At 42.1% G+C, this 14,207-nt stretch overlaps 1 protein-coding gene across 1 annotated transcript in view; it reads right to left on the bottom strand.

Annotated features, from left to right (window-relative positions):
- The window catches only part of STPG2 (sperm tail PG-rich repeat containing 2), a 744,920-nt gene that overhangs the window by 661,439 nt on the left and 69,274 nt on the right, over nucleotides 1–14,207 (bottom strand). Inside the window, exons 5-6 of the mRNA XM_019526495.1 lie at nucleotides 12,274–12,389; nucleotides 9,082–9,193 (exon numbers count right to left, since the gene is read on the bottom strand). Of these exons, the coding sequence (XP_019382040.1) occupies nucleotides 9,082–9,193; nucleotides 12,274–12,389 (228 nt within the window). The remainder of the gene's footprint in view (nucleotides 1–9,081; nucleotides 9,194–12,273; nucleotides 12,390–14,207) is intronic.

Below are 14,207 nucleotides of genomic sequence, written 5' to 3'. Positions count from 1 at the left end.
GGTCAGGGCGGCTAGGGTCTGGAACCAACTTCCAAGGGAGGTGGTGCAGGCTCCTACCCTGGGGGTTTTTAAGAAGAGGTTAGATGAACACCTTGCTGGGGTCGTTTGACCCCAGTACTCATTCCTGCCATGGCAGGGAGTCAGACTAGATGATCTTCTCAGGTCCCTTCCGACCCTAGAAACTATGAAACTATGAATAATAGGCAGGAGCACAGCTTTAAATACCACTACTTTTCTGGCAAAGGACAGTGTCCTTCCAGACCATAACCAAAGTAGCTGCTGTAGTCTTGCTGTCACCTTTTCCCAGGTTATATTACCTTTTCCTTGAGTGTCTATTGGGATCCTAGCACTCTGATTTTTCTCTTATTTGAAGGCCCAACTTCTTCAAGTCCCTCCCATTCCCCATTCCTATTATTGTGCTTTTTGACCTATTTAATTTAGTCCCTGTCACTTCTCCATACTCTGTTATATGCTTTAGCACCCTTTCCATTGAAAGGCTATCTCTGACTACTACATTTATATCATCCATGTATAGCAAGTATTTTACATACCCCACCCCCAGTATCTTAACTCTGTTTATGACCGTGTCTTTTCTTATTCTTTGTGCTAACATTTCCATGCCACACACAAATAGTAGTGGTGATTGGTGGAACCCTTTGTCTCACCCCTGTATGGATTTTAAAGGTCCAGCTTAGGTGCCTGTTAATTTGGACTTAACTCTCTGCTCCTCTATACAATACCCTATCCAACATATACATTTCTCTGGGAATCCCATTTTCCCTACCACCTTCAACATGTAAACATGAGGCACTCTTGTCATGTTTTTTCTTAAATCAAGGTTTGTTATAGCTGTGTTTGTTTTCCTCTCTTGGATGTGGGACAGTGTATTTCTGATCACACTAATCACTTCGGAGATCTTCCTACCTGGTACTGTCACATGTATTATCTTCTGGAGGCTTTTCCTCATCTTCAAAGCCACTGTCTTGGCCATTAATTTATAATCTACTATATTAAGGAGAGTAATCAGTCTCCAGTTTTTCAGGAATCCCTTCTCCCCTTTTTTGAAGAGTAAAATCACAATGCCTCTTGTAAAATCTTTCCCTGCCTCTCCTGTTTCCACTGTTTTCTCAAGCACTTCCACTATATCCCTCCCTACCCATGCCCAAAACTTCCCATAAAATTCCATAGGCAATCCATCTGCTCCTGGAGATTTACCTCTTTTAAAGAGGATTTTTAAACTCTTCCCCATTTCCTTTAAGGCTTTAAGCTTATATTTTCTCCCTTCTTTGCTTCCTCCTTCTCCATTTTCTCTTCAATCTCTTCTAAAAAATCCTTCATCTTCTTCCTGCCTATATCCTTCTTCTGGTATAGCTCTTGGTAAAATCTTCTCATCACCTCCAATGCTTCCTCCTATTTTTCTACCTGGCCATCACCTTTTTTCTGCACTCCTTTAAGCTCTTCTTTTGCTGCCTTCATTCTGGCAGAAAAGTTTCAGGACCACTCTTCATTTTCTCCCACCTACGGTCCTTGTGCTAACAACATTTTCTCTCTGGTCTTTATTTTAAACCAGGTTTTTAACTCTTGCCTTGTTTCTTCTAGCTCTTTTCATACCTCTCTTCCTCCTCCAGCTCCCTTTAGCAGCTCCTGCATCTTTCTTTGCAGCTGTCTTAGCTCTTGTTCTTTTCCCTGAACATCTTTGCCCTTCCTGCCTGAAGAATTCTCCCATCCTTTTCTTCACTATGATCCACATTATCTGGTATTCCCAAAATACTTCAGTGTTTCCCACCCCTCATGCTGTCTTGTGTATGCCTCACATATCTCTTCATCTTATAACAGCCACACATTTATCTTCCATAGTCCCTTCCCTCTCACAGGGCTCTTACCAAGACTCTTTTCCATTCAGCATTTGGTGATCGCTGAAAGCCATATGTATGGTTTTCTTTCTTCCTTATTCCTATTTCTTTTGATACAAGTACAAAGTCAGTTCTTGATTGGTTCTTTCCACTGGGATCTGTTCTAGTGAAAATTTTTCACCCTGCCCACACATCTCTTAGTGACTCTTCTTTTATTGTATTTGTTAACAGTCTAGATGAGCTGTCTAAAGCTGTGTTTTCTTCTCTTGTTCTGTTGCCCACTTTGAATATACAATTGAAATCTCCTGCTATTATGTGTAGTCTCCCTCTGACCATGTAAACCATCAGCTTTCTAAACAGTGAATTCCTTCCCTCCCTCTCCAATGGTACATATACATTAAAAAATTCTAATTCTGTTCCTCTAATAATATCATTCTTTGCAATTTGCCACTGATGGTATCTTCCACCTGCTTTGCTCCCAGCTCTGGGTTCTTGAATAATATTGCCACCCCGTGTGAAGAGACAGCAGGGAGAAATACATGACCCCCAGGTGCAGAAGGGTCTGAAAGAAGAAAAAAAGAGGGAGCCAGAGAGCAGCGATTCCAGAGCAGCGGTTCTGTGACACTGGGATGATCTGTGGAGAAAATGGGTGGAGCAAGGGGGGGCCGCGAGAAGCCCCAGAGCAAGGGGGGGCCACGAGAAGCCCCAGAGCAAGGGGGGGCTGTGAGAAGACCCAGAGCAAGGGGGAGCCACGAGAAGCCCCAGGGAAGTCAAGGAGAGGGCCAAATCACAGCAGGACCCAGGTCAAAACCACATCAGTACCATCTGCGAAGCTTGGGCTGCGGTGTAGGGGAGGAAAAGGAGCCGCAGATAGCATCCCCTGGCACCGGGGCACATAAAGTGGGCAGCCTCCTGCTAATTACGTCAATTAATTAATCAATTAAGATCAAGGCATGGCAGGCGAGTAAGCAGGTGGTTGGCCCATAACAGGAGGGCGGAGTCACCAATAGAAGGGCTCCGGTAGCGATACTCCTGTCACACCTTACTTGGTCCAACACTGGTTCAATCTGTTCCTATCTTTTCCTTGTTATGATACTCCTGACATTAAGTGAAACTATTGTCAATGCCATTTATGCTTGTTTTAAAATGAGTGTACCTTCCCCTTTAAGGTTTGTCTATGCTACTGCTCAGGGTGATTGACTGCTTCCCCTCCCTCACTCACATTCCTGTACCCTTTGCAAGCTGCCAGATCACTTTCACATTTAGGAAAGCTTGCATATTCCTGCCTTCCCATCATTTTTCACCTTCTGGTCTTCAGAGGCATTAGCAGCAGGAAACTGCTCTCTGGCTCTTCCTCTGACTCATCTCTGTCATCAGGTTTCTTCTTCCTGATCTTCAGCCCCTGCATTTTCTTTCTTTTCCCAGTCTGTCTCTCTTGTTCTTTCTCTTGCTCCATCTCCACTTTTGTTGGCTACAGAATGTCTTTCTTCTTCCCCACCCCCACCTCCATGTCTGAGATGTTTGCTGTTTCTGCCTTCCCTTCCATTCCTTCTCCTATCTCCTCCTGTGCTTCCTCAAACACAAAGGCCTCTTACAGATGTACAGCAAGGCTGCTCTGACATGCTGTAAATCCAGTGCGTCAGAGCAGACTCAATTGCTGGAGCACAGAAATTGTGCTCCAGCAGCCTCCAGTGTCACGTGTATTAGCATACCTGAGCTGATACATGGAGGCAGAGTGCTTTAAACTAAAGCTCATTTGATGAGCTTTAGTTCAAAGTGCCCCACCACCATTATTCAGCTTGGGGACACTGATGCATATGATGCTCGGGTGCTTTTAATTTAGCATGGCTCACTAATTAAAGCTTCCCCTCCCACCTCCCAGAGCACATCTATAAACACCCAAAGATTTTGCCCCCCTCCTCTGGTTCACCCCCCTGCAGGGTTTCTTCCATCATTTCTACCTCAGTGTCCAACTCTTCCTCTCCTCCGCTCTCCTGCTCTGGGTTTTGCTGTTCCGCAGGGGGTCTGACTATACTTGCAAAGGCTTTGGGGCACCTACAATACAAGTGTCCCTCTCCCTTAAAAACAGTGCATTTTAGGGACTCCTGGCAATCTGCTGCTATATACCTCATCCCTTCACATCTGTACCACACTGTGTGGAGACAGTGTGCGGACAGGTGCCCCACCTTTCTGCATTTGCTGCACCATTTTGCTTACCAGTAGTACATTTTAAAATCTCTGGTGTGCACTGGTCTGGATCACTGATGGGAGGTGCAGCACACCACCTGGGCTCCATTCATCTACTTGTAACACTACTCATGGTCTCCAAGACACGTCCAGATACCATATTTGCCCCTTTCTTTGTCTAACAACGTGACCCTTTGGATGTACTTTTCCATCCATCTTTCTATGTCTTCTGCTTCTAGTAAATCCATGTACATTTAAACTATAATCACTTTTTCTCTTGACCTTTCCCCTGCTAGGAACTTTATCCCTCTTAATTCCTCCCTCCCACATTTCTCTGCATATTGCTTCCAAAAGATCTCATACCCTTCTCCATCTACGCAAGTCAATTCCCAAGTCTTTCAATTCAAGAAAGCAATCTGGCAGGCAGTGGTGGCATGGTCAGCGGCAGAAGCGTGGCGGTGGTAAGTGTGGAGCTGCCGTAGGCAGCCATGGAACTGTTGTCAGTGGGGAAGGGGGTTGCGAGTGCCAACCACTGTTTGACAACCACCCACAGACACTGACGGCAGTGTCCATGGTGGCCAGCGGCGATCACGGATCACCTAGATTAGAATTTTTGTTTTTCACTTTTTCCTTCATACTGCTGCAGTGGAAAATAAAGGTTGTTTGTGATAAGGGCCAGAAATTACACCTAAATCGGTTTACGTGATCAGCAACCCATTTAAACCTGTAACACAACAGACGTTCAGTGCACATAAACTGCTTTCAAAATAAAAGGATTTAAGTTAACTCACAGTCCCCCAGCATCCCAGGAGGCTTTGCACTTCCCCTGAAAACCCCCCTTGCAGAGTGGGTGGGCTAGCCTTGGCCCAAACTATCTGTTCCAGCTGAGCAGGAAGGTGTGCCCTCCCTCCCTCCCTCCCCCCCAGTTTCTGGCCTGGGCCACTGCAGGCATGGGGCCTCATTTCTGGAATCAAAAGTGAATGTCTGTTCACTTGCTTATCAGTTCAATCTACACAGCTTAGACTAACCTGTGAAGACTGAATTGATTGAGCCTCAGGCTTTTTGACTATCTGTACCTATCCTGTATAGCTAACTGTCCTTCCCTCTATATTAACATACTTGGATTTCTTTTGGTTTAACCTAAACTTTGAATTTCCTGGTCTTATAGTATACAGAAGTACAATTAGTATAGTATAAGTACAATTACAATTAGGGGTGCACTGATAGAGATTCTGGGGGCCAACACTGATAGCCAATATTTAAGGAGGCAAATCGGCTGATACCGATCCGATATCCAATACAGCTGCCTCCAGGTGGTAAGTCTGTTGTGAAAAGGGGGGGAGGGAAGGAGTATGGGGGCAGATCAATACCCCATGTAGTGAGGGAAGGAGGGGGCAGGGGCCAGGTGCTGCCCATTGGGGTGGGGGCACAGGACAGAGGCGCAGCTCATGGAGGGAGAGGCAGCTCCTGCCACTGCCTGCACCCCAGGAGGGCAGGGAGTGGCCCCAGAATCTGTGCACAGCAGGGAGAGCTGGGAGCAGAGCTGCGGTGAAATTTGGGGTGGCTGCAGCCCCTCCCAGCGTGCCAGCACCCACTCTGAGCCCAGCCCCCTCTGTGAAGATCCACGCAGTGTCAGCTCTAGCCTGCCCCACCCCACACGGATCTGGGGGGCACATGCCCCCCCACCCTCCTGGTGTGCAAGCAGCAGCAGGAACTGTACCCCCCAACAAGCTGTGTCTCCATCCCACACCCCTGCCCAACCTGGACAGCACCTGCTCCTGCCCCCTCCCTCACTGTGGGGGCCTTGATCTGCCCCCCCATGGCCCTTCCCTCCCCTTCCAACTTACCAGCTGGAGGCAGCTCTCCACACTGCCGGCTCTGCTCCATGCTGCACACAGCATGGGCATCTATCAGCCCCATTGGGCTGACATACAATACAGCAAATTTTCTTTACATCAGTACCGATCTGATAGCAGACTGATGTATTGGTGCACCTCTAATTACAATGTTCATGTCATGAATATTACATTAAATTACTAATATGTACTCTCAACTTTTACTATCTAATAAAGATTTTATCAGAGATTTTATATTTTAATTAAAAATTGCACACATGAACCAGAAACCAAAAGAGTATGCCATCATGAAACTTTTAATGTGATTTGAAGATATTACGTAGTTATACCATCACAGAAGGAATAATCTAACCCAACCCCTTGCACAGATGTAGAGTTCACCATTCCTAAACCATCCCAAACAATTTTCTTTTCACCAAAACTATTATGAAGCTAGTTATTCCTAGTTCCTGATTTGTGTCACTGATTTTTCTTCTCTATGGGTATTGTTAGATGTTACCCTTGGTACAAGTTAAACACACTTAAAACACGAATGTTCATACGTTACAATGTGAAGACTGGTGCCAAGGGTACTCTGAATGGTTTTAAGGTAGGCCTCTTTGGGCAAAGAGTATCTCCAGTTGGTTTCCCTAATGTCAGCTGCCCCACCATCAGGGGATTCAGATGCAATGAGGTTGGGGATGCCTCCCATCCCCACACTATGCTGGAGCCTTGCCAGTTTGAGGCTCGATCTGGCTGGAAGCCCAGCTTTGTTGGGCTCCCATCCCACCCAACCCCTCCCAGCTGCATGGGAGCCTTGCCAGTTCAAGACTCCAGTACAGTAAGGTGGCTCAGACTAGCTCCTGTGCCATGCTGGTGTCACTCCCAGCCTCTGCAGTGAACCCAGACCCTTGAACCAGCCCCCTATGCAAGCCCAGGGCTGAGATCCAAAAATCAGTAGTTAATAAATTCTGTATGAGATGAATATCTCCCATGCTGATATGAAGCCACAATGATCACTTTTATCCCCTGCCATCTTTGCCAGCACAACTGCTTTTTCTAATATTCCAGAGCCTATGATTTACCATTGCCAACTAATACTCTACACAGTAAGCACAGTAGTCATCTGAACTGGACATTTTAACAGGCCATACTTCTTTTCATAGGACATCCACTATTTTCCTCCTACAGCTGAAGACCATAAGATTCAGTTTAGTCTTTATAAATGTGATTTCTTTTCAAAGCTCTGTAATCACTAAATCATGAAAGGCATCATCTCTTTGAAGGACCCTATCCTAACCAATGCCCTGATGTACAGTTATTCCTGCATGGACTACCACTGAATTTAAAGGACTGCGGACTAAACCTCACTCTGCTTTTATGCACTTACTTAATATTATGTGTGGATAAATGTTTTCAAGTTGCGGTTGTGAGGTATTAATTTCCCTATCAGTTACAGCTTGAGATGATCCCAGATGAGAAACTATGGCTTGCAGCAAATCAAATCTTCATGACATGATCTCATTACTTCAAGAGATCATATCAAACAGCTTTTACAGATTTATGTCTATACTAACAGTAGCAGCAAGGAAGCCCAGAGCAGTGATGCAGCGGTCTTAGTGATAATAGTCTTAATTTGAAAGGTTGTTTCAATATAAACAGCCCATTTTCTTCTTAGAACTGTGGCTAAATATAGACAAATTCAAAATTACAAACTAAAGTTCTACATAATTGTATGTTACTTGAATATTAACAAAAGTAGCAAAGCCTCCCTCTGTCCATGCTTTTCATCTGCACAAAATCATTATTTGTCCCATTGTTTTTAAAACCTAGCTGTTCCTTTTCATTTAATAATTGCTCTGAGTCTGAGGACAACCCACCCAAGTAACTCTGGCATTCAAATCCTCTTACCACAAATTCGTTTTCTTTTACTGCATCCCAGCTCAACTGCATTTGTAAAATTCTCCTTCCCACCTTTACAGTTCTTTATTCTCTAGACACAGGTTTTCCCCCGAAGACATGAAGGATGTATTGAAAATTCAAGTCTAAAAAGAAAATGGGGGATGGAAGTCCTGCTGCAAATGGGAATGTTACCTCACCAAAGAAATGCATGTCTAGGCTGTTAGAACATATAGCTGTGAAACATACAGCAATTTCATTAGCTGCTACCCAGCCGTGGACAAAAATGGGATTTTGCAGCACATATATGCTATCATCATATCACATGACTAGTATTAAAGAACTCAGTCAAATATAAAAACTAAGCCATGTCAATCCACGTAAAGCAGTCAAGAAATTTTCTACCTTTTGACCATTTTTACTGTAGTTTCTAGTGGAATAATTTTTTATATGTACAAGAAATCTCTATGAAAAAGTTAAAAATTTGTTTATGTGCAACCAGTGAATATATGTTTCTATTGAATTAGAAGCAGAGTATATATGGACATTTATAGACTAAATAAAATATAGAGAGAGAGCACAAGCTTCCCAAGTTCACAAGCCCAAGTTCACTTCAGATGCCATTTAATTGCTATTAACAATTAAAGAAATGTTAAAGTTCATTTATAATTTTCAAAATAATCTGCAGAAGTATAAATAAAGAATGTAAGCAAATAAAGACATAAAGCAAATACACATACTATGGACAAATTGTTCAGCTTAATACAACTGTTTTTAACTCAATTTTATTTTTCATTCTATAGACACCTTTGGGGCTCAAATATTTTGCAATATAAAACAAAAGATTTTGAAAAGTCTATTTATTCATTTCAGTACTTCAAAGAAAGACAAAAAATAGCAAAATATGCTTTCCAAATTAATCCTTAAAAAGAAGCATATTTATATTGTTGACTTGTGGGGTGAATATGGATTATTAAGTCATTTAATTTGAGATTTAACATGCCATTCCAGAAAGAAGTGTGAACACACTCTATTTCATAATTACTATTAATGGAAACAAAACTTATCTGTTCCTTCAAAAAATACTGTCTGTTTTACGGCAATTTTTGTGGACAAACAAAAATATCAAATGTGAGAGCAAGAAATTCAGGGAAGAGGCCTCTGATTCTTGATTCATAAAAGCATTTTTATATTTTAGTATGAACTACAACCAGGTTTTTTTCTGTCTATACAAACTTCAAGTCCCAGGGTTTCAATCCCACAATAAATTATTTTTAAGTACTAGAAAATAGCTGAATTGGCATTACCTTCTTTTCTTCCTGTAATACTATTACTTCATGATACCGTGGAATGTAGGGGTCATATTTTTTCTTGTCTTCTTTTTGGATGTTGACATTTTCATAATGTAGTGCACTTTCCCTTTAGAAAGTTTAAAGAAAGATTTATGAGTCCTTGGTTTTAAATGCCTGGACATACAAATACACAGAATGAGAGCCTATTCTCTTTCAAGTGTATTACAAACAGCTGCTATATGCAATAACTGATGAAAACCCAGAATGCTCAGCAATGGGTGGGTCTATGCATATTGTAACTGTACAGAAGATTCAGAAATCAGACTTCAATTATTGTAGTTTGCTACTTGTTCATAGTCATTGTGTCATCATCATCCCAGGTTCACAATAGCAACCATGCAATAGAGAAAAAGGCAAAAAAATAAGAATACAAAAAGGCTGGAAAGGGATTCAATAATAGCAGATATTGGGAGAGCAGATGTAGATCAATCAACCTGTAGATACAGCACATCACTTTCTAGTCAATATACTATGTCTTAAACAATTAGTCTTAAAACTTCCAAATCTATGATATACTGTATGATTGAGGCTCTGACTCAGAAGATCATGTAGTCATACTTTTAATTTTGAGTACATTCTCAAGTACAAGAAACAAACTTCAATTCAAGAAGACAATAAAGTCTGCTTAAATTCTTCCTGTCACAGGGTAACAGCACGGTATAGCCCCGAAGGGCAAAAGGGGAAGCCTGGGACCCGAAACGAGGCTGGGGAGAGGGGAGAAGAGAAAAAAAACAATAAGCTCCTTACCTGCAGCTGATGATGCGGAAGAGTCAGAAGTGGCAGCGGGACCCACGTGGCTGATTAGCCACGTCTTTTTCAAACTACGGCCAGCTGCGATCAATAACGATCGGAGCCAGCGCGGGGGCATAAAGAGCGCCCCGAGCAAAGAAGAAGAGGAGGGAGAGAGCTGGAGCGAAGCCAGGAGGGGAGACACTCCTGAGGCCCCGCTCGGAGGCCAGGAAGAGGCCAGCGGCCAGCCACAAGGCTGGAACACATCCCGCAGCTGCAGGAAGGAGAACGCCCAGAGAGAGGTGGCGGATGCCCGGGCTTGCGACGGCGGAGCTGGGTACAAGGATTTGGGGTCAGAGTCCGGCGCTAGGAGCCACCCCAAAGAGAGAGGAGTGGAGGAGGACCCGGCAATCCAGGTGGGATCGGCGCGGGTTTGGGGAAGACCCCAGAGTCCATTCCGGCAGGCAACCAAAATACAAGCAGCGAGAGGGACTGCAGAGCACAGGATTCTGCCAGGCGGGACCACTCGGCGAGGGACCGAGTGAAGAGGGAACCAGAATGTCCAGGAGCAGTCCTGAGTGGCAATTAGGAAACCAAAGCAACCAGCCAGAGGGGTGCTGCAGATAGAATCAAGTTAGGAGAGGATTTTCTCCAGGACAGGGAGTCCAAACTTTGATTTATAGCCCGGGAGACTTATGGGTAGTGTTTTCTTTTGAGTTATGTGCTGAGTGGCCCACGGTTGGAGGGCCAGGGAGGAACCCTTAGAAGGATTCCTTAATTGGCTGGGTCTAGAGTCAGGACAAGCCTACAGATTCGCCACCAAATACCCCTTGGCATCGCAAGGCGAGGGTCGGGCCCGGGAACCATCAGCAACTCGGCGTGGCTGGGTATTAGGGCGAGGTGTAGGAGAGGACGGAGCCTCACAGAAGACCATCACCCCCAAGAGTCCCGACTCCGGATAAGCTTAAGTAACTGGCCCCTCCACTGAAGTTCACCAGCAAAGTCGTGGCAGACGAGATGGGGCGGGGACTACTCCTAAGACCTATCTGAAATAGACAATTCCAGGGATGAGGTGACAGGCAAGTCCATACACCAGAGCAAGCAGCACGAGACCTAATGTTCAAAGCCCGCCGGTTGCACTTCTCTATTCATGCATTGAACTCAACCCTTAAGCAAGCAGGATTAAGTGCACTGAAAATGTACGGCTACCTTCAATGTCATAAAAGTTCCACTAGAAGTCTTTTTTTTTTTTTTTAAATTAAAATCAACACAGAACCCCATCTGTTTTGCATGTTAAGGGGCTAGAGACTTAAGTGGTTACGGTCACAAAACAGTAAATGAACAGGAACAAGTTAATTTTTTTAATTGTCACAAGAAATTTAAAAAACAAGTTTCCTTATATAGCAGAATAGCTTAGTTACAACAAAATATGCAAAATAAGACTGAAAATACCTTTCCCTGCTGTGAATATTACTGCTGACATCAGATGATACTAGCCAAGCACAGAAATTACAGTAATATATTTCTTATCCACTGTCTTATGGTATGCAAGCTTTTAAATTCAATTTGCAGTAGAAGAACATCAGAATATTTGAAAAAATATTGTATTTTATCAAGCCACTGAGCATACAACAAATGGCTGTCACCTAAAACAGACTATTTCTTTTCACTGCTCCAGTATGATAGAAAGACCAATAATTTCAACTATGATGTCCCTAATAAATATATAATTGTTGGATGTAGTAGGGGTAAATCCTCATGTAATGTATGAGTTAATAAGTAAGATGGGTGGCAAGCCCATCAACTGGAAATTTAAAATGAAGTTATGAAACAAAATTCAACCTAAGTACACCTACCATGAGGATTTATCCTAAGCTATTTTGGAACTGAACTGATGTTTCCCATCTTCTCTCAAATGAAAATTACCCTAAAGTAGTTTATGCAAACACACACTACAGGGGTGTTCTATTATGCCAAAAACAAGAATTATAATATCATATCATACTTTCAAGCTGTACAAACATTAAAGGTATGAAAATGCACATCAAAAGTTGCATAAACAATTTTAATTCCCCCTAATAATTACACCATGCAATAAACATACAAATTAGATAACTGTATTGTAACATCTGTGGTCCCAGATCAGATTAAGCAGATTTTTAAAAACTTGATTATTTTTTTCATTTTCTTTTATGGTGTCTTTTCAAGTCAAAGTCAGATCTGTAAATATCTTAAGTGCATTTTCATACCTTACTCTGCACTCAGTTTTCAGAATTACTGGCAAGTACAGGGAAAACCTCTTATAAAATTCAGACAAATTGAAATAATGATAAAATTGAAAGTGAATATGGAAACGAAACATTTTGGGGGGGAATTAATAGCCAAAAATGAAATAGAAACCGGTATATTTTTACTTACTGAGTTATGTCATACTCCCCTGGTCCAGGACCTTCTTGAGGCCTAAATTCACTGCGTCTTCCAGTTAAATTTCCAAAATGTATTCCTTTATACTTCTTGGAAGAATCGGTAACATCCTGGACATTAAATAAGCAAAGGCAACTTTAAGCTTGTAAGCCAAATGTTTACCTCATGACTACAAAAGTGTCTAAAGGTGGCACATTGTTTTACTACTCTCTGCAACTTGTTCTATATGTTAATAGAGTTGGAAAAAATTCTGATTTTTTTGGTTAAAATTCTGCCAATATCTAAACATTTCACATAAACAGTTTAAGAATCTCCACGTAGGATTTCTGCCTCATTTCCCTCTAGTTTACTCACCCATTCGTTTTGATTTGCTGAGCCAGGCACCATTCAGCCCACCAGGTAGGCCATAAAGGACCCATTATTTCTAAAGACCCATACCAGGTTAGCAAGCTAGATGCCATGGAACTAAGCATCCTCAAAGCCCTGTGTCCACCAACTAAAATCATACAAGTCCTGTTAGTTTCACTTCTGCCTATCATTGAATAGTAGTCTTGTTAACTTGCCAGTCTGACAATGAGAGTTCAATTGGTTTTACTACAGTTAATAAGTGGCTGGTAGGAGCAAAATTAACAAGAAAAATGGCAATTCCAAGCCATAACTACCAGGGATTCCAAGTTCCTAACTTCTTGGCAGGCTACTAGGTGGGCAATCAGGTGTTTGGATGAGCATCACATTTTCTTCTACTCAAATGAAACATTGCAGGGTTCAGTTTTGCAAAAAAAAATCATGAAAAACTGAAATTTTTCACAAAGGTGGAATCACTTTCATTGTCCTAGCATACACAGATTAAGCTAATTTCTCTTCTAAAAGTACCATGTCTTTTTCCAAATTTACTCAAGTTTTTTCATTCATTTTAGCTTTCCCATAAAGGAAAGGCCCCAGGACTTTAAAAACACATAAAGTAAACCATACAGAGTTGTATCTATCAATTATGTGAAAAATGAGGTACCCATTCACAATTTCCATCCATAACAGATGGACTAATATTTCCATGTACCATAAAGAAATGAAAAAGCAAATATCCCAGAAACTAGGTGGTATACTTTTCATTAAATAATGTGTGTTTCATGTTTTGTTTCACGTTTCACTACTAGGATGCTCCCCTACATGCTATTCATCCATTATCTGTCCAATTATACCATGTGCATGTGTCCACACATTTGTCATTTTAGCAGTCAAATGTATGTCCTGTCATACTATTCAATGGCGTTCATATCAGTTAGACCACAATTGACAGGATAACTTAATGAAGACATGTCAAACAGCTGAAATTTAATGTTCATGTCATGTCATTTTGTCCCACTATCCACTCATGTCTCGCACATTTTTCACATCTGTGCCTAAGATACTAGTTAAATACACAAACAAAATATGATGGTCATGAGTTTAAATGGCTGAGGGAAATATGCAGAGCTGCATAAGCCTCACCAAGCTCATGGTTTGTTCATTTTTAGTTTAGCTAGCTCATGTTTTGCTCAAGTCTTTTCTTTAGCTACCTAACTCCTGAGTTTGCATCCAAATACGCCCGAATATTTGAAGCAGATATCAATTCATATCACTGAATTTTAATTGATTTCATGCAAAACTTTAAGTAGTAACTGTTAGAAACAAAAGCAGGAATTTACACTGGGGCCTATAGGAGTTAAATATGAAATTCAATAGGATTTGGCAGCTGGCTCCCTATGAGCAATTTTTAAATCCCTGTAGCAAAACCCCCAGTTTGTTGTTTGTTCGTTGTTGGGTTTGTTTGGTTTTTTGGGGGGGGTTATTATTTAAAAATACATTCCCTCCCGTTCCCCTAACCATTTCTGACTTTTTCTCTCCCTCTCTATCCCCTATAGATAAGCATAAGTTAGCTAAGCCATAGG

This window comes from Gavialis gangeticus, unplaced genomic scaffold, assembly GCF_001723915.1.
Source record: "Gavialis gangeticus isolate Ggan-Ray unplaced genomic scaffold, GavGan_comp1, whole genome shotgun sequence".
In the NCBI taxonomy this organism is placed as follows: domain Eukaryota; kingdom Metazoa; phylum Chordata; order Crocodylia; family Gavialidae; genus Gavialis; species Gavialis gangeticus.
This window is presented reverse-complemented; position numbering and strand designations above follow the sequence as displayed.